At 39.0% G+C, this 21688-nt stretch overlaps 1 protein-coding gene across 1 annotated transcript in view; it reads right to left on the bottom strand.

Annotated features, from left to right (window-relative positions):
• The window catches only part of dpy (fibrillin-like protein dumpy), a 100821-nt gene that overhangs the window by 48594 nt on the left and 30539 nt on the right, over positions 1 to 21688 (bottom strand). Inside the window, 33 exon segments of the mRNA XM_029308874.2 lie at positions 63 to 386; positions 682 to 1062; positions 1222 to 1545; positions 1844 to 2026; positions 2467 to 2544; positions 2629 to 2772; positions 3673 to 6536; positions 6538 to 6715; positions 7285 to 8070; positions 9022 to 9159; positions 9441 to 9680; positions 9797 to 10199; positions 10381 to 10649; positions 10782 to 10957; positions 11037 to 11238; positions 11437 to 12081; positions 12174 to 12356; positions 12464 to 12658; positions 12833 to 13088; positions 13181 to 13447; positions 13596 to 13792; positions 13877 to 14141; positions 15362 to 15614; positions 15743 to 15893; positions 16031 to 16446; positions 16547 to 16928; positions 17060 to 17248; positions 17412 to 19169; positions 19593 to 19841; positions 19953 to 20246; positions 20529 to 20960; positions 21075 to 21326; positions 21429 to 21614. Of these exon segments, the coding sequence (XP_029164707.2) occupies positions 63 to 386; positions 682 to 1062; positions 1222 to 1545; positions 1844 to 2026; positions 2467 to 2544; positions 2629 to 2772; positions 3673 to 6536; positions 6538 to 6715; positions 7285 to 8070; positions 9022 to 9159; positions 9441 to 9680; positions 9797 to 10199; positions 10381 to 10649; positions 10782 to 10957; positions 11037 to 11238; positions 11437 to 12081; positions 12174 to 12356; positions 12464 to 12658; positions 12833 to 13088; positions 13181 to 13447; positions 13596 to 13792; positions 13877 to 14141; positions 15362 to 15614; positions 15743 to 15893; positions 16031 to 16446; positions 16547 to 16928; positions 17060 to 17248; positions 17412 to 19169; positions 19593 to 19841; positions 19953 to 20246; positions 20529 to 20960; positions 21075 to 21326; positions 21429 to 21614 (13260 nt within the window).

Here is a 21688-nt window from a genome sequence, read left to right as displayed (position 1 = left end):
GTGCTATATGTGTACAATAAATAAGGAAAGTGAATATGCAAATAAAAATAATGTTTACATACAAGGTCTCTCCACTTTACAGGCTCTGAATGGATCGCCGGTGTATCCCGGCAAGCAAGAACACATCGGAAGATGATCGACGACTTCGCAGTGCGCATTCGCACCGCACACGCCTGGACACGGATCTCTGCAGTGTTGATTGAAGCAAGCCAGGTGATTCTCGCAATCTCGATTAACAATACATTCGGCTTCGCAACCGTCTATATAAGGATTACCAATGAACGGCGGTACGCATGTGCATTTAGCTATACCGTCGATCGCCGTACAAATGGCGTTCTTGCCGCAGGGTGATAATAGACAAGGATCATATGGTTCCACTGGTCGTGCTACACATAATTATTATAACATGTTAATTATGGCAAAGCTCTTGATTTTGTTTATTATTTAAAATAATCTTATTATAGATTGCAAGATATTTTTTACAATACTATAAATTTGAAAAAAATTCAGAAGATATATTTAATAAAAATAAAAAAAAAAAATATCGAAAAAATAAAATAATAAGGATCCTAGAAAGGAATTGTTTAAAAAATTGCATTAAATATAATTTTCAATATTTGTAAGGTTTAACAAAAAAATCTTTTTTTAAATCAATATTATTGAATTACTAGTAATGATTACCTCCGCAACTTTTGTATGGATTTCCAATCATGAGATCTGGACAGTAACAAGGTGGTACCCTCGTGCTGTTGCACCTCGCTCCAAAACCACAAGGATTCAATTCGCATTGATCGGCTTTCGGTACGCATCCTCTAATAGTATTCGGGCTTTCGATATATCCAGGTAAACAGGTACACTTCGCAAAGCCATTCTCCAATACGGAACAGCGAGTATTGGGACCGCATGGAGAAGGATCGCAAGTAGTACTGGGAAGTGTGCAGGGAGAGTGAGGCGGATTTCCTTCGTATCCTGGTAGACAGAAGCATCTCACTTGTCCGTTAACCACCCGGCAGCCCGAATTCACACCGCAAGGATCGCCATCGCATTGATCACCTTCAGGAACTAGATACATTACAGAATGGATTTATTATAAAAATCATTATTTTTACATTTTGCAATAACATTTACAAGCAAAGTAAAATAAATTACACTACATATTTATAAACTGGTATATATAAATAAGAGATTGTTGTAATATTACATAAAACTTTATATACGTACTGCATTGCTCAAATGGACTTCCGGTTAGACCTTTCGGACAGAAGCAGACGGGATTTCCATTATCATTCTCACACAATGCATTCAAACCGCAAGGATTTGGAACGCAAGGATCGGAGATCGGTATTTCGTGGCAGCCAATTTGGGGATTTCCTTGATATCCTGGAAGACAGGTGCACTGTGCCTGATGATTACTAGAGATGCACTTTGTGTTTTCTCCGCAGTCGAATTCGATGCAAGGATTGATACACTGTCTATTAAGTCGATCGCAGTATTTGTTCGGAGGGCAATCTTCGTTATATTGGCAAATATTCTTCGTTTCTTCTTCTAAAATGATAAAATATATTAATTTTAATGTTGAATAAATATGCTAATTTAATATCAATTTATATAAGTTTAATGATTTTTTTTTCATTGCATTATTTTATAATTTTTTGTAATAAATTTGTGTATATATCATTAATCATTTTTAATACAAATTTTCAATCTATTGCTTTAAATAGATAGTTAATAGATAAATAAATATATATATATATATATACATATATATATATATATATATATATATATATATATATATGTACAAATTATATCGTATAAATTTTTTTATATTGTCGAAACTTACGCAAATCACAATAGGAGAATCCATTTCCATGATAGCCTTCTTCACAACTGCAATCTGCTCCATGATTTGTGTTCGTACAAACAGCATGTTCGGTACAAGGATTTCGAACTAGACAGGGCTCCTGGCAAGTATGCCCGATGCACGCCTCTGTCAGCGGGCAATCCCTGTTGCTAGTGCAACCCGCTAAAGAAAGAGTGAGAAGGCCCATGTAACCCCAGAAAGTGTAGTGCACGAGTTATAGAACTTGAAATGAAATTTTTTTTTGCGCAGCATGTGTGGTTTTTTCTTCTTTTCTATTGCGGCATTTACATTTAGGCTTTCTTGCACATATGCGAAAAGTATGCGAATCGGGAGAAAAGTATTCTCCCAAATCTAGGAAAGACAAATATCTTGAAGAGATCATTCGTCGCGATCATGCACATTTGTAATAGTATCATTAAATATTCTCTCTGTGCTTTTTTTAAAGGAAAGAAGAAATCTTAATGTATATAATTTGCAAAATATATACGTGAGATATATATATGTACAGTACATACATACATATTTACAAATCTTTCGACGGCTATAAATGACTGAAAATAAAATCAGATGAATCTCCGAACGATGTTGACATTTGTACGAACCTTTGACGCATGTATTTGTTGACAGATCGCACTGCATACCGGGTGGACAGTAAGGACACTCCGCTTCATTGCTCTCCACTAAAAGAATTGTATAAAATAATGATTAATTTTTCGAAAATAAATATATATGTAAAATGTTGTTCAACTTAATCGTACTCTTACCTTTGACGCAAACTGGCCTATGATACTGAACATGACAAGCTTCGACGAAGTCGCACGGATTGCCCAAGTTGCAAGGGTTCACGCATTGTTGATTCACGCAAGCCAATTGGATGGGACAGTCGGTATGTGTTGTGCATTTCACGTCTAATGAAACAGATGTATATTAGACACAGAAATTAATGAGCGAGACGAGAGCGTCATGGAATGTTAATTGTACACGTCCCAATAGAAAATCTATTTGACCTAATTTTTAACCACTATGTCTTGGAATATTCTATAAAAAATGGTAGCTATAACACTTTACTTAGGTCTATCACATAGGCATTGCGCCAGTGCAATTACATAAATAAATATATATATTAACAAGAACAACGTACTTTTTCTTTTATGAGACATATAATAATTGTGTTATATGTGTCAAGTATAAGAGAGACATTGATGTGTCTACTTTAAAATAATTTTTTTATAATTACGTTCTATATTATTTACAATAACATTGATCTTGTGGCAAGAGTTTATATATGCAGTAGTGGACAGTATGCGTAAAAGAAGATTTCCCTTAAGCATATATAGACAACAAAAATTGCAGTTTATTACAAATTAGATAGCTGTAAAACACAAAAAGTCGTGCGGAAGCGTGTTAATATACAAAATCATGCAAAGAGCGCTATTGCAGCAGTCCTTGTCTGCATTTGGAAAGACAGTGTCTGATGACTGTCTGTTGACAATTTTCGGCACGGTTATTAATTACGGGATACAGAGAGGTGTTCGATTTACCGTCGAGTGTTCGATTTTTATAAGGCGTCGTCCTTATAATATCGATTGTATTCTTTTATTCATTACACGGATGAGCCATTTCATGAAACCAACCGATCATTCGGTAAGCAATGTTTACACTCTCCAGAATTGGTTGCTTCCAATTTTCATCTGGATACGATAACTACGGACTCGTATTCGAGGAAGCTTGTAGAGAAGATCGGTATAACAATGACACATAAAATGATATATCACAATTACAAAACTCCCGACGAGAAAAATTTTTACCTGGGAATATGCTACAATTAGACGTACTCTGCTCTGATTCTAAGCACACAGGCCGATGATTCAGAACGTCGCATAAAACGTTCTCTGGGCATGGATTACTGGTTTTACACGGATTCTGGCATAAACAATCCACGCAAATCTCGCATTCTGTGCAATCTGTATCTACGTTGCAAGTCATATTTATTTTATTCCAAGTAATTTCAGGCGTGCTGGATTGCTCTGTAGAATATTGCGTCGTCGCATATTGTTCTGTTGTAGAATATTCTATTGTAACATGCTCTTCAGGTGTATATTGTTCCGTAGTCGAGTATTGCTCTGTAGATTTTTCGAATGTAGTAAGATTCTCTATAGTAGAATATTCTTCTGTAGTATGCTGTACTGTAGTAAAGAACGATTGTGTAGACGTGGCAAGCTGTCCTTCTGTAGAAGAATGTTCTTCGGTGGGATATTCAAAAGTACTATACTTTTCTGTAGTAGAGATTTGTTCCATAGTGGAAGTCTGTTCCGTTGATTCTTTAATCGTAGTATATTGTTTCGAAATAGTAGATTCTTCTGTAGGTTGTTGTGACGTTTTAAGTTGTTCCGTGGTAGAATATTCTTCTATAGTGTACTGTTTTGTAATTTGTTTTGATGTCGTAAGTTGTTCTGTGGTAAATTCAGATGTGTCATAACGTTCTGTGGTCGAACTTTCTTCTGTACTATATTCTGGTGTGCCATGTTCTGTAGTAATATATTCTGTGTATTGTTCTTCGGTGTATTGTTTCGAAGTAGTGTATGATTCTGTAGGTTGCTGCGACGTTCTAAATTGTTTTGTCGTAGAATATTGCTCTGTAGAATATTCAGGAGTGGTATATTGTTCTGTAGTCTGTTCTAAAGTTGTAAGTTGTTCTGTAGTCTGTTCTGAAGTTGCAAGCTGTTCTGTAGTGGAACGTTCTGTTGTAAATTCAGATGTGCCATAACGTTCTGTAGTAGAAATATATTCTGTAAACTCTTCGGTGTATTGTTTCGAAGTAGTATATTGTTCTGTAGGTTGCTGTGATGTTCTTAACTGTTTTATCGTAGAATATTCAGGAGTGGTATATTGTTCTGTAGTCTGTTCTAAAGTCGTAAGTTGTTCTGTAGTCTGTTCTGAAGTTGCAAGCTGTTCTGTAGTGGGATGTTCTGTTGTAAATTCAGATGTGCCATAACGTTCTGTAGTAGAAATATATTCTGTAAACTCTTCGGTGTATTGTTTCGAAGTAGTATATTGTTCTGTAGGTTGCTGTGATGTTCTTAACTGTTTTATCGTAGAATATTCAGGAGTGGTATATTGTTCTGTAGTCTGTTCTGAAGTCGTAAGTTGTTCTGTAGTCTGTTCTGAAGTTGCAAGCTGTTCTGTAGTGGGATGTTCTGTTGTAAATTCAGATGTGCCATAACGTTCTGTAGTAGAAATATATTCTGTAAGCTCTTCGGTGTATTGTTTTGAAGTAGTATATTGTTCTGTAGGTTGCTGTGATGTGAATTGTTTCATCGTAGAGTATTGCTCTGTAGAATATTCAGGAGTATTATAATGTTCCATAGTCGAAATCTGTTCTGTAGATTGTGCAAGTACAGTGTATTGTTTTGTAATCTGTTCTGATGTCGTATGCTGTTCTGTAGTAGAGCGTTCTTCTGTGGTAAATTCAGATGTGCCATGTTCTGTGGTAGAAATATATTCTGTAAACTTTTCGGTGTATTGTTTTGCAGTAGTATATTGTTCTGTAGGTTGCTGGGACGTTTCGAATTGTTTCATCGTAGAATATTGCTCTGTAGAATATTCAGGAGTGCTATATTGTTCTGTAGTCGAGATATGTTCTGTAGTGCTCGATTCTTGTGTAGCTTCTTCGGTACGATCAATATTTATCGTAGATATTTCGGTATATTCTAAAATATTCGGAGATGATACCGTATAATTTGTTTCCATAGAAGACGTTGTAAAACTCATCGTGTTATTTTCCATATGTGATTCAGTAATTTCTTCTGACGGTTTCACCGTCAATTCTTTAGATTCCGTGGTAGTAAAATACTGCATAGTAAAATATTCTGTCGTTGTAGCTTCTTCTGTCATAAAAGTTTCTTCAACATTTATATTAGGAACTTCAGTAGTAGGAACCATAGTTACATTTTCAGGAACTTCTGTAATGTTATTTACTTCCGTCGATTTAGAAATTGTTGTGATTTCAATGCCTTTATCAGAAATCGTGGTATCGATAATATCGGTACGATTGGATGGAGAAGTTACAGCTGGAATAGTAGTTATTTCGAATATTTCGGTTGTTGTAAAATTATCCTTGTAATCAAATTCACTCTGTGTTCTTGCAGTTGTGGTAGAAGAAAATATATTTTCTGTAATTTCTTCTGTCGAAGTAAAAAAACTAGTTGTCGATTCAATTTTGGAAGTAATCGTACGTGCTGTTGTATATTCCATTGAAGTGGTTTCAATAACATCAGTACTTTCGATTGTCGAAGTGGTAAAAGGACTAGACGTAACGTTTTCTAAAATATCAACATTTATCGTTGGAATCAAAGTATTCATTTCAGTTGCATTTAATATCGAAGATATACTTGTCGTACGTTCCGAAAACTCGGTAACGATTTCTGTCGATGTGACTGTTGTATCTGATATACTTGTTTCGGTAGTAATATTTTCCAATAAATTTTCAGTAACTTCGGTTAAAGGAACTGTATTTTTCTCCGTATGTGCAACGGTTGATATCTCTGTGGTGGTAATAGGCGGTGTAGACGACGGAAGATTAATACTTGTCGTCGTTTGTAATGTGGTATGAACGGTTTCGGAAGAAACCTGATCTGAATCTATAGAACGCAACGTTGTTACGTCACTATATACAATGTTTATCGTTAGGATCGCAACTGCAAATAGGCCTGTGTGCTTCAACTCGGCACTGAACTGCCAATTGACACTCGTTGATACATGGATCAACGCAGGAACTTTCGACGCAGGCTTCTACGTCACTGCAGTCATCATCGGACTCGCAAACTGGCTTAGGCATGGGGTGAAGAACTGCTGCGGATATAATATAATGTAAACATAACTGATAAAGTGGCAAAAAAACTGAAATCGAGAAGCGATTTTAATCAGGGCTACGCTACAGATCAGTTTACAGTTTATTTCAATTACTACAAATTAAGAGTTAGCATGCTCGCATTATAATAGCTAAGCTGATTATAAGAAACATTATATTTTAGGTCTTTACAGAGACAGATGTAACGGAAAAATCCTTGAGAATAAATCGGCAGAGGAAATCGGCAGAATAGAGCAGGAGATTAGGGTATAAGGAAGATACTTGTAACGTAAGATCTGTAACTGGGAACCTGAAATATGCGTCCAGACAGCAAAACAGGAAAAATATAATGCGTTATTGTAAAAAAAAGTTGAAAGCAATTTCGTGAATATATTAAAATAGTCATAAGTGAACATAAAAAAAAATTTTAATTATATTTTGCTGTCTGAACGATGAAAAGACTGAAAAGTAGCAATTGTATGTCTCGTGTAAGGCCAGGCAATGTAAAGAGACGTGATAAAACGGCTAATGACAAGACTCAGACTAGTGTTTTCTGAGAAATGGTGTTTACCTTTCATGCATCCGTATTTAGTATCTGGCACAAAGCCGGGGGGACAGAACTTGCAGATAGGCTTGTGCTCCTCCACGTAACAGGGGGCATCAGCCGGACAGGTGGAGTTTCTGCATGGGTCCACGCAGCGATAGTTGCGGCACGCCAAGTCTGGAGAGCAGCCACTGTCTCGCAGGCAAATGGAGAGGGAGGGATTGCAGTTTTTAGTACAAATGCATACGGGACGATGGTCCAGGACATCGCAGGTTTTATCGGCCGTACACGGTCTTTTGTTTCGTACGTTACAGGGATTCTGACATTTCCCGTTGACGCACGCGGCGTTTGACGGGCAATCAAAGTCCCTCGAGCAGGTGAGCGTGTCAGGGGCACAGGTCAATTCCCCGATTTCGTTGACCACGAAGCCATATTTGCAGACGCACGTAGGGCTGTGATTCCGTACCTGACACCTCTTGTTGACCTCGCAGGTATACCGATAACTCAAACACGGATCGCGACACTCGCCTGTCTGGGAGTGGCAGGAGAGACTCTCTGGACAGTCGTAGTCGGAGGAACAACCGATGCTCGGCGTAGGTTTAGGATTGAGCGTATCGCATTTGGAATCTGGATGGCAGGCCGTGTGGGGCATGCCGATATAGCACTGCGGACATGAGCAACGCGGTTTGTGCAGAACCACTCGGCACAGAGCATTGATCCCACAGGCACCGCGTAGCGCGCACGGGTCCAGACATTGTAGATTTATGCAGGCTTTTTCATTGGGGCACTCTAAGTCGCTGGTGCATTCGCGCTCTATTCTCACACACGATAGTGGTGGTGTAGTTGAACGGTGTAGAGTTCAGTCGTGGTGGGTTGTGGTGGGTAGGACAGGAAAAAAAAAGAAAAAAGCATTTATAAGAACTGTGAAAAGAAACTTTCTCACAAATAACATAAACCACATGCTTTGTATTTATATATGATGAAAGTAGGGTAGCTCTGTGAAGAAGTATAGAGATAAATAACAATGACTTTACAACTTTTATCAAAATATATATCGTCTCGAAGAAATTACAACGGCAAGCAGCGATATTTACAATACAAGCCCCCACAGATTTCAGAATGTAGGAGGAAAATAATAAAACCCGTGAATATCAGCAAATATCAAGCATGGGTATATGAGAATGTCCCTTTCGCAGTTCCCAATCTGTACTAATCCTAGAATATAGAAATAAATAATATGGTGTCGATTGTAAATGTGTACCTCCTTGTATTCAAGTGGCACTATAAGGTAAACGAGTACATCCTCAAGACAGATTGGATACTGAAATAAACATTCTACATATAAAGTTATGTGTGAGATATGTGTGAGATACGTGTTTTCTCTTAATAAATAAAAAATTATGTACAGTATGTCTTATATCGCATATTTATATATGTATATATTGTATATATATTATATGTATATATTGTATATATATATGTACACACTTGCAATGTTGTACTCTCTTTGCTGTGAGTAAATATATGTAAATATTCAGTATCGCGTGGCGATTATATACTGCTCCAATCACATCTGTCTCTTAATGTTAACGATTTCACTCGATTAATACATCTATGTTTAATATTAAAAAAAACTAGACGATACATGGTTATTCTACGGACCATGTTCCTGTGATTGTCAGTATTGCTCGCTAGTCACAAATGCTGTACATAAAATTAATTAATCTGCTCGGTTAAAAAGTTAGTAATAGGCTGTTTTCTTACCTGTCGTGCACTCGATATCGGGTGATCCGCTAGTACCTGGTGGGCATCGGCAGACGAATATAGCACCGTCCCGAATACACTCGGCATTCTTTCCGCATCCATTCGTTCGACAGTCTCCTAAATCTCTATCCGAGCTACCTGTATCAGCAAATTATTAATGATGCTAGTGCAGAATGATTGCAGAAACAACAATTACGAATAATAACTGTTTTGCTACAATGCTAAAATATACTTTTTTTAAATATTGTGTATAATCCTACTCTTTCTACTTTCTACTTTATTTATTTAAAAAAATATTCTAAAAAAGATATACAATTTTTCTTCATGTTTTCTCTTTCATAGACATTAAATATTTTCATTTATTTAATCAGTGTATATCTTATCTATAAATTATTAAAATAAAAAAAAGTAATACGTACATGCGTGCATTGGATCGCCCGATGGATTATTTGATGGGCAATAACATTGCGGTTGATTTTTGTAAATTCGACAGGCAGCATTAATTCCGCAACGAGTGTCCTTGCAGAGATCGCCATCGCAGAGACACACTTGATGTGGATCACCGTGGCATCCTGGATCACACGTGCATTCAAAACCATTTAGAGTTTCTCGGCATTTAGCGTTAACACCGCAAGGCCTTCGTAAACATTCGTCTCCGCCTGAAAATGATCAAAGTATGTAAATATATTGTTAAATTTTATACATATATATATATATATACACAATAAAATTGTTTCGTTTGTAAATATAATTTTTACAAACGTAATAGACTTACCTTTCTTGCAATTGATCTTCGGATTGCCAAAATGTCCTGGTGGGCAGGAACACTGCGCCTTCCGGTTGATGACACGACATTGCGCGTTAAAGCCGCAAACACCATGATGTAGACATGGATTTGTACAGACTCCGTATTCACTGCAACGCTTGTTCGGTTCGCAATCGTCGTCGTGATGACACTCCAGTTGGTAGCATTCCTGGCTCGGTTCGCCCTGATAGCCTTCCGGACATAAACAGACCGCGCGATGATTTGAGACGCGGCAGAGTGCGTTTATTCCACAGGGTGATCCATGAGCGGAACATGGATTCTCGCATTGACTATTTGTGCATGACAACGATGACGGACAGTCGGAATGAGTGCGACAGCCGACCAAGCATAAACCTCCATCGCATACGTATCCCTGTATTTAATAAAAGAAAGATGATTCTTTAAATAATTTTTTTATTTTTATGATATATTAATATTGATTTAATTTCAATTAATTAATGATTTTTACAATATATTTCTAATAATATTAATATGATATAAATAAAATTTAAAAATATAAATAAAAAAAGAATTTAAAAAATCTCAGAACTCACCTTTGGACACGCATTATTAATGTCGCACTTGATGCGGCACTTGCCACTGAAGCAAGCCTCTCCACAAGAACAGTCGTTCTGATTATGGCAACTGGTAGTGCAAAAACCGATTTCGTCGCACTCGCACAAACCGTCGCAAGGAATCATGGTCTTGGCACAGTTGATTAACGCGTTGCCGTAATAATTAGCGGGACAGCTACATTGAGCTACATGATTTACGACGCGACAGCCTGCGCATTCTCCGCACGCCTTGCCACCCTCGCATGAACCTGAAGATAATAATACATATCAATTACATGTCTCGATCATGTAATTAAGAAATCTATATTTTTACGATATAGATCATTCATATATAGATTCGTATATTGATAATTCATAATATAATGCAAACGTATACTTACTTCTGCATTGATTATTGATACAAGATTCATCGCCTGGACATGTGTTATCGCTGCGACATCCAATATCGCACAGGCGATTTTGACATATTTGATTCGCAACACAGTGATCATCACTGTTACATATCGCTTTACAAATACCGCCATCGCATCGTTCATCGCTCAAGCAATTTGCATCGCTGAAAAAAAAAAAATATTTAGCACACATCGGAGCATCGCATCGTGAGAATTTGTTCACATGTTCGTGTGATCTCTTACCTTTTGCAAGTGGAATAACAGGATCTGCCGTAGCATGTTTGCCCTGGTAAACATTCGACGTCAGACGAGCAAGAAAGGAATGCCTGTTTGCATGCAATACGAGCGTCTCCTACTAAAGGCGACGAGCATGTACATATTTTTTGGTGATTGACGGTCGTGCACTTGGCATTTATGCCGCAAGCGTCAGCCAACGAACATGGATCTGCAAAAATAAGAATGAATAAAATATAAATTACATTTATAACTTCTGTAAAGTTGACCTCCATTTTTTAAATTGTAAAAAAATTTTATTAGAGTTCTGGATATTTTTCGAAAAGTTCTAGTTTCTTTACTAATTTTGAAAAAAAAGTTTTGTCGTTGAATTTTTATATAAAAAAATATTTTAATAAAGAATTTTCACCTCTGCACTGGTTGTTTAGACACGCATAATTATCCTGACACTCAATGTCGGCCCGACAACCGGAAATGCACATCAGTCCCTCGCAGATCTCGCCGCTCCTGCAGTCTTCATCTCGTCTGCAGAGTGATTTGCATATACCGGAGCTATCGCATCTCTCGTTGCTCAAACAATTTGCATTGGTCGAGCACACAGGTGTACATGTACCAGCGACGCAAGCCGTACCCACAGGGCACTCCCGATTGGTCGTACAGATCGGCCCGGGTGTCCTCAGGCAGGCGACCTTGGCCGTTGGATTCGGTATGAAACCGGAAGGACAGGAACACGTAGCACGTTGATTGAAGACGGTACATTTGGCGTTTGGTCCGCATGGTGTGGCCTCGCACGGATTCACGCACTTGTTGCCCGAACATGCCTCGTTCGCATTGCAATCCTCGTCGGCACGACAACCGAACGTGCACATATTGTTCAGGCAGATATGACCCAGGAAGCAATCGTTGTCCAATCGGCAGGTCAGCAAGCAGTTGCCGCGAATGCATTTTTCGTTCAACGCGCATTCGTCGTCGATGGTGCAGATCGGTAAGCAAACGTTCTCGCGACAGGTGTTGCCTTCGTGGCAGTCCCTGCTTCCTAGACAGGACACTGGCACTGCGAGCAATGATGGATTCGTAATTTTGTAAATAGAGTGATGGATTATTCTGATATTGATAAATATTGAGGATTGCGTTTTACACACTTACATCTTACGCATTCAACTTCGGAGTTACCGGTGAAGCCTGGTGGACAGCTACACTGTTTAATGTGACTTCTTACTTTGCATTCAGCGTTTATGCCGCAGGTTCCTCTCACGTCGCACGGATCCAAGCATTGTCCATTCAAGCAAACATCTGACAAGTTGCATTCCTCGTCCGATTGACAAGAGGCTAAAATAATATTATTTATGTTATTAAATGTGGTAGAGTTCAAAGAGTAGAGTTAATATATATTCTCTTCTATTAAAATTTGATATTTTAAAATTGCTTTTACTTACGTCGACAAATGCCCTCGTAACAATAAGTATTGATCGAACAGTCAACGTGCGACGAACAGATCACCGGTTTCGGACGACATCCTACGCTCAAATTATTCGGATCGCCTTCATAATCGGCGCGACAATTACAACTTGCGGCATGATTACTCGCGATACAGTCTGCATTTGGACCACATCGGATGCGTGCACAAGTATCTAAAACAGAAAAAGTTGAATAAGATATATACTTTTAAATATTGTATAAATATTAAATTGTTACATATAATTATATAGGATAATATAAATTAATTATAATTATATAAAGCAATATAAATTATATTAAAAAAAGAATACATTTACGAAATAAATTCATAAACTTAATATACGTACCAAAACATTTCGGTACATTATTAATATTGACGCATTTGGCAGTAAGTGGGCAGTCTGTGTCCTGAAGACATTCTACTGGCGGTTGACAACCACTATTATAAGGATCTCCGACTGTACCGGGCTGACAATGACATTTGAAGTGCCCTCGTGAATTTTCGCACAATGCACCTGGTGCACAAGGTGTATTGGCACAATAATCTATTAGTTCGCAAGCATGTGTAGGTTCTCCTGTGTATCCAGGTTGACACGTACAAACCTAATAGTAAAATCATAAAAATTGTACATTAAAAATATAATTCCCTTGAATAAAAAAATCTAATCTTAAAAATTCTAGAATAAAATAATTACTTGGACATGTTTCTCCGTTGTGCAAATCGCATTTACGCCACAAGGATTATGAGCAAGGCAGGCAATTCTACATCTGTGCAGATCGCAGATCTTCTCCTGAGTACAGTCTTCATTGACTTCGCACTCAATAGGCTGACAACCGATCTTATCGTCCTTAGAATTTCCGAAGAAACCGTGATTACAGGTACACGTTGCGATATGATTATCGGCCTTACATGCGGCATTACGGCCGCAGAGTATCAAATCACAAGCTGCACGGCATTCCGCCTAAATAATTAACAAATTAATTTTTAAAATATTTAAATTTTATGAACTTATAATTAATATATTATATATATTATATATTATATGTAATATAAATATATATATATTATTTTGTACATAACATAAAGATACAACCATAACATAAGATTACCTGTCCGATACTGTTTTTAAAGCATTTTTCGTCATATCCACAGTCACTGTCTGACGTGCAACGTAATTCTTGAACACATATGTTATTATGGCAGTATTGATATTCTGGGCAACTGGAGTTACTTCTGCAAGTAGGCTGACAAATGCCATTGATGCAGAGTTGATCACCAATGCAATCTCTGGTACTTCCGCAAAGTGCTGCAAAGTTGCAAACATGATATATTTTATACCTTGCGATAAAAATTAATTTTATCATCTTTTACACATTTGATCTTGATTTACCTGTGCATATACCTCCATTGCACACTGAACCAGTTGCACACTGCGAATCAGTCTTGCAATACTGGAGTGGAGTACATCCAAGATTCGGATCACCTGTGCCACCAGGTTGACAGGTGCACACTGCGCTATGATTTAGCGCGGAACAATCAGCTCCATGTCCGCAAACGTTTGAGAGGGAACAAGGATCGACGCATTTATGATCGAAGCATGCATCAGATGGACCGCAATCGCTGTGATAGTTGCATTCCAAATGAACACATTCAGTCTAAAAATACAAAGCACGTGATTAGAGAGTAGATTAGAGTCGAATATAAAATATTATATTATAATATTATATTATATAAGCAAATATATAACGCTTTTCTTACAAGGCTCCTGGGCCTTCGTCGTCATGTAGTGACGTCCGAGGGGAAGAAGCACAGTTAAATTCTTGCGTGTCATTTGAAGAAAGAAATTTAATGACACATCACTTCAGATGACTTTAGCACACTTTTAAAACATTCTGAAAACTATCTTTATACCTTTATAATCAATCAACGTAAAATAACTGTGATATGAAGTTGTATCTTATATATGCAGAGTCATTCCACACGACGAAGTCCGATATCACATTACTTTACGGTTATTGATTGACTATCAAAGGAAAAAGAAGAGTTTTCGGAATATCTTAAAAGTGTGCTTTAGTTCTGAAGTTGTGTTTCATCAAAATATCTTTTATCTAAAATTGGTACACAAGAATATTCTCACCTCTCTGATCTTGCTTTGTTACCCTGTACGTTTAGCGTGAAGTTAATTGAAGTTAAGAATTAGTTCAAGTTATTGTCGACAGGGCGGCGACACCGCTGCGCGGGAATGTCTTGTAGTCGGGGATCAGTCTCGCTCGAGACGTGCAGCGGAGCGGACGTGTGGGATGCGCTTGTCTAACGGAAAGGATAGAAAGAGAGAGACGTAGGGTCTGGTTGGGCCGTCAGGCGAGGTGCTTGGCTATATGAAGTTATGTATCACCGACAGATGGCGACACCATTACGCTGGAGTTTCGCGATGTCGTCTGTTGTTATTGTCTGTCATCAGTCTCGCGCGAACTGCGCAGAGTAGTGGATGTGTGGAGATATGAGTTTAATTTATGTTATTTATGTCGATAGATGTTTAGAGAAAATTATATTTTTTAAAATCGTATTTTCTATTAAACTTAATATATTGAATTTGTATATAGTGCATGATTAAGTAATATACTTTTATGTATGCACTGCAATAATTTTTATGCATGCATTGCAAGTTTTCAGATTTTATTAGAATAATAATTTTTTATTTTATTAAAGAATAATATAGCTTCTATACTATAATATAATTAAGCTTCTACTTCTATTAATATATACGCATATATAAGCGCTTTGACAAAATGTGAGAAAAAAATATATATAATATATAAATAAAAATATATGTATAATATTACGTATATATTATAGAAATAAAATTAATACTCACTGCTGGATTTCCTGTCGTCTGTCCCGGACATCTACAAATTGGAACGTGATCACGTGCAAGACACTCTGCATTTCTTCCGCAAATTCCTGGTGCATCGCATGGATTCGTGCATCTATTATCGATGCAGGTAGCTGAATTTGGACAATCGGAATCGGTGAAGCAATCGCCTGGTTGCTTGCAGCCAGTTTTAAATGGATCTCCTACTAAACCATGTGGACAGATACAAGCAAACGATCCCTCCGTGTTTTGACATCTACAAATTTTCGAAATTTTATTACTAAAATGCCGATTGCAAAATTACAAGTAATTAATTATTATATTATATCACATATATTTATATATATTATTATATTATATATAAAAATTGTAAATTTTGCTTACATAGCTGAGGAATGGCAAGGATTTTGCAAGCATTCGTTAACGTCAGCGCAGATATCACCGATGAGAACAAAGCCAGGATAGCATTTACATACGCTAACATGGTCGATGGCCAGACAATTGCCATATCCGCAATTTACTTGATTGCAAGGACCTGAGAAGACAAAGTGCAAAAGGTATATAGATCTGATATATATACGTATATTTTTTTTCGCGTATTTTATATTTTTATTAAAATACATCAAGTGCAACGCAATCTTTATCAATACATTTAATAACATGATAACTTACTGCTGCATTTGTTGATCTCCTGATTGCAATATTTATCTGTCGGGCAATCGCTGTTGGAAAGGCATTCTACTTTGAAGCAGCCCGAGGCATCACCGATATAACCAGGTTGACATTGACAGCCAGCTACATGATCCAGAACAGTGCAAATAGTATTTGATCCGCAGTCGACGAAGGAGCACGGATCCGAACAGTTGTGGTGAACGCAGGCCTGCGTGTCCGGACAATCCCTATGCGCGATGCATTGATGCGGCAGTGTGCAGCCCGACCCTATAGGATCACCAGCGGTGCCTTGAGGACAAGTGCAACGATAAGATCCGTGGAGATTGATGCATTCGGCGCTCGGATGACACGGCTGATCTTCGCACTCATTTATATCCAGACAATGTTCCGGGCCAGCGATAAATCCGTGGCTGCATCTGAAAAGGTAAGGTAAATATTTTAGAAAATTTTGCACATAAAAATAAAATCTTTATTTGAGTATGTTCTATTTGAGTATGAGATAAAAGAAAGAAATACCTGCACTTGTTGTTGATGCACACTTCGTCGCGTTTGCATCCGATATCCGACGTGCAGCCGGCTTCGCAAGTACCATCGATACACAGTTCGCCGGGCAAACAGTTACTGTCGCCATAACATATCTTTACGCAAATACCATTCTTGCAACGTTCACCTTGCGCGCAGTTGTTCTGTTCCGAGCATTGACATTGACACAATCCCGAGACGCACAGATGTTGACTGGGACAGTCTTGCGGAGTTTGACATACGCTCGGCACTCGAACGCAACCTTGTTCCGGAGTAGGATTACCGTGGAAGCCGAGAGGACACGTGCATGTAACTGCATGATTCGAGCAACTGCAGATCGCATTTGGTCCACATACGTCCTTTCTTTCGCAAGGATCTAGAAACGAATATTTATTTTTATTTCAAAATCTCTTTACACATATATCTTTTTATTAATTTATATTAATTTATATATATTTCCAAAATTAATAAGAGTTTCAAAATTACATAATATTATTTGCAACATACCTTGACACTTGTTGTTAATACATGACTCGGTAGTTGGACAATTTTTATTGCTGCGACAACCGAGAATGCACCCTCCGCTAACACACGTCTGATCCACTTGACATTGAGAATGCGAAATGCATGATACCATGCACTTGTTATTGATACATTTCTCTCCATCTGAGCAATCGGCGACCGAACGACACACAGCTAAAAAAATTAAAAGAGTTCTCAATTTCTTATATTTTTAAAAACTTCACAAATAAAAATTTTTCAATTTTTTGAAACAAAATTACTATACAATATAAATTATTTAATAATAAATTAAAAATAAAGTAATTAAACATAATTAATAGAAACATCGAATAATCACCTCTACATTGTCCGTCAAGGCACACGCTGCTCTCACATTCGGAATCCACTGTACAGTAATTCATATCTCGTACGCAACCGTGTTCTGGACCCTTCGAGGACGGAACGAATCTGTGGATGCACTTACAACTTGGTCGACCATTGATGATTTCGCAGAGCGCGTTAGGACCGCATGCGTTCTCACAGGGATTCACGCAGCGATTTTCGTGACAGACGGAATGCACCGGGCAGTCTTTGGGGCTGGAGCAGTATCCCTCTGGCTGGCAGCCGTTCACGTAAGGATCGCCTACGTGATTTGGCGGACACCGACACACCGGTTCATTCGTCGGACCAGCAACGCAAAGCGCGGTCGGATGACAGGAATCTGAGCGACACGTTTCGACGGCGACGCACTCGACATCGGGCACCGGGTTCGGGCGCAGTCCAGGTGGACACTGGCAGATTGCTTTATGATCGTTCGCGATGCAAACGGCGTTCACCCCGCAAGCGTTCTCGTCGCAGGCGTCGTAGCAAGTGTGCGTGAGTCGGTTGCAGAGCTGTGCAGGTGGGCAGTCGATGTTGTAGACGCAGGGCACCGCGCGACACCCGGATGTCGGATCGTTAGGATCACCGGCGTACGATCCAAGTGGACACTCGCAGTTCGCCACGTGATTATTGACGACGCAGAGCGCGTTCGGGCCGCAGGAGACAAAATCGCAGACTAGTTGACAAGTGAGCAGACCATCTGGAGTGCCGCGACACGTCTGATCTTCCGGACACTCGCTGTCAGTGGTACAACGGTTCTGACGCGGGCTCTGACAACCCCGGCGATCGTTCGGATTACCGGTATAACCCGGGAGACACTGGCAACTGCCGTGATGATTCTCTGCCACACAGCGGGAATTCGCGGTGCAGGTGAAGCCGTCGCAAAGCGACATGCACTTGAGGACGCCGAGCGCGTCCGGCTTGCAGGCCTCGCTCGAACGACAATCGTTGTCTTTTATGCAATCGGGCACCGATGGTTTCTCGCAAGACGACAATACCGGGTTCCACTCGTAGCCGTCTTGACACTTACAGGTGGTATGACCCTGTACAATGTCAGGCTCGCATTTCTGATAGGCACCGCACACCACTTTGCTGCAGGGATTCACGCAGTCGTGCACATCGCCGTCTAAGGGGATGCAGAAGGAACCTGGCTGACAGTCCGAGTCGTGTGTGCATCCTGGTATCACGGATTTGGATGGCTGACAACCCTCGACCAGATTACTCGGATTGCCCAGATAACCGTCGACGCACAAGCAGGCTGACACGTGATTCTGCGTGATGCAGAGTGCATTAGGTCCGCATTGCAGCTTGCTGCAGGCATCCACGCACTTGCGAACGCCTTTACCGATCTGGAAGCAAATCTCCTGGGGCTCACACTCAAGGTCATTCGAGCAGTGACCATGCAAGTGACAGCCTTTGTGCAGATCGTTGGGATTACCGCTGTAGCCTGGTGGACAGACACATGCTCCGTTCTGACAGACGGATCTGGGGCCGCATTTTATGTCGCTGCATTGGTTTATGCACTTATGATCAACGCAGGTGTAATCGAAGGGGCATGGTACAGAGTCACTGCAGACGCATGTTGAAGGATCGGCGCATGGACCTACTTGGACCTTCCTGCATCCGACGAAAGGATTGCCGAAGAAGCCGTTCTTGCAACGACAATCATAGCTTCCGATGGTATTGATGCACACCGCGTTGCTGCCACATGCATTTCCGTTGCACTCATTGATGTCTAATGAAGAAATATGAAAAGATTTTTGTTATTCTTTAAAATATTAGAAGAATAAAAATCTGTAGCAATGTTTCAATAAAAATGTCATTCTGTCAAATGTGACATTGTTTTAAGTAATTATCAAAAACCATCATTTTCGATTGCACTTAGAAAATTATGAAATTATTTAGATAAATAAATAAATCGCATTTTTTAAATATAAATAAATGAATAAATTTGTATATTCTTTCTAATATTTATATAATATTGTGCAAAATTACTCAATTATAATATACTTTTTTTTTATTACATGCCACTTTTGTATCAGTTATAAAAAACGACACACTTTTGAAAATATGAGAAATTTGATATAATGTAAATAAGAGTATAACAATTAAGTTAAATTAAAATTAATAAAATTAAATTAAAATTGGCTATACTTACCGAAGCATTGAATAAATGGATTGCCAGCGAAGCCAGGCGGGCAGAGACACTCGATAGCATTAAGACCTGCATTGCAATGCGCATCCTTTCCACATACCGCGGTAGAGCAATCAGATTTTTCTTGGACACCGCAACCGTGATAAGGATTTCCGCTGGTACCCGGATTGCAGACGCATTTTGAATCTTGAAGACCGTACTCGCAATGCGCATTCTTTCCGCAGATTGGATCGCATTGGGGTGGTTGAATTGCTGCATATAAAAATTAATTATTTAATATGTTACTTGTAAATATTATTTCTTTTTTTCTAGAAAAGCATTCATGAAATGTGAAATCTCATTACAGATGCATGTTACACTTACGTGGCATACAAAGCAGATCGGGATTGCCGACGAAGTAGGGGTTGCATACGCATTTATTCGTCAAAGGATCGCACACGGCTCCAATACCGCAAACCACCCCCTCGCAACGTCTCTTGCAACGTCCGCTGATGCATACGCTTGGTTCAGCGCATGGGATTTCAGGTGAGCAAACATCCGGCACGCATTGTCCACCGGGGAAAGGATTGCCCATAAAACCTTCGATGCATTTACAAGTCGGTCCATCGTAACTGACGATACATTGAGCTCCGGTGCCGCAAACAAAGCCATCGCATTCTATATCAGATAAAGTTGCATATACATATAATATGAGATAAAATCACACTGATATCTCTCTCACTAATTAATAATATTGATAAAATAAATATACACGTAAAAATTAAAATTATATCATAAATTATCAAATATTTTTTAACAAACACAATTTATATCAATCGTTCGTAATAATCTTTTTTAATAAAAAAAATCGCTTACATTATTAAATATATTAAAATTAAAATGCAAGACATATTTTTTTGTAAATAAATAGTGCAATTTTATTCAAAAATTTATACTCACGTGAGACACATTCGTTGTTCTTGCCCTCCGTGAAACCAATCACGCATCTGCACCACGCTGCATGTTTATCGGGCTCGCAATACGCGTTTGGACCGCACGGTATATTGTCGCAAGGATTAACGCAGCTTCCTTGGACGCATGTCAGATAATTTTCACAATCGTCGTTCGAGGAACACTCGCTTTTGCCGGTCGGAACTCCCGTACAGCCAGCACCGTAAGGATCACCGATCATGCCTTTGGGACATTCGCACACGTGATCTCCCTTCGTGTTGATGCAATACGCTCCATGACCGCAAGGATTATTCGCGCACTCGTTCACGTCAACACATCCGTGCTGCGGGTCACCTTCGAAACCAGCTTCGCACATGCATCGTGGCGGATCACTCGGTGTGCATTTTGCATTAATGCCACAAGGGAAACGGTCGCAAGGATCTGCAATAACGAAAAGTAGCAGTAGAGACGTGAAATCATGAGAAAATATTAATCATGAAACTGTGATATGTGAAAACTGTAATTATAATGTAAAATTGCATTATTCAGACTCACTCTTGCATAGATTTCCATGGAAGGGATCTGTGTAGAACGGCGGTGGACACACGCACTCGCCAGGTTGCACGCACTTCTCGTTAGCTTTGCATTCGTTGTCGTTGGTGCACCTCTTCTGGGCTGGAGAGCAAAGGCCGTTGTAAGGATCGCCACCATATCCATGCGGACACACGCATTGATGAGCACCTGGTAGATTAATGCACTCGGCACCGTAGCCGCAGACTTGATGTCCCACGATACACTCGTTTATATCTGCACGCAAATAAATGATTAATGGATCTCATATAAAAAAAAACGAGTATGAATTTCCCTCGACACGAATGTCGTCAATTAAAGAATTTACGCTCAATATACCTTCGCAGGATCCATCGGACTTAGTCGTGTAACCTTTAGGACAGGCGCAATAGCTGACACCGCCTGCAATCGTTATGCATTCGGCACCGCTTGGACACTTTTCGCCCTTCGAGCATCCAGCCAGCATGCATTTACCATTGACAATCTTATACGGTGGTTGACACTGACATTCGATGCTGTTGCATTCTGCGAATTTTTCAAATTTCAATTATCATACAATATCAATGAATATGTAGAAATATCAAAGATATGAATCGAAA

The sequence above is a fragment of the Nylanderia fulva genome, unplaced genomic scaffold, assembly GCF_048542155.1.
Source record: "Nylanderia fulva isolate GAGA-0341 unplaced genomic scaffold, ASM4854215v1 Scaffold19, whole genome shotgun sequence".
In the NCBI taxonomy this organism is placed as follows: domain Eukaryota; kingdom Metazoa; phylum Arthropoda; class Insecta; order Hymenoptera; family Formicidae; genus Nylanderia; species Nylanderia fulva.
Note: the sequence above shows the minus strand (reverse complement) of the source record. Positions and strands in the feature narration are given on the sequence as shown.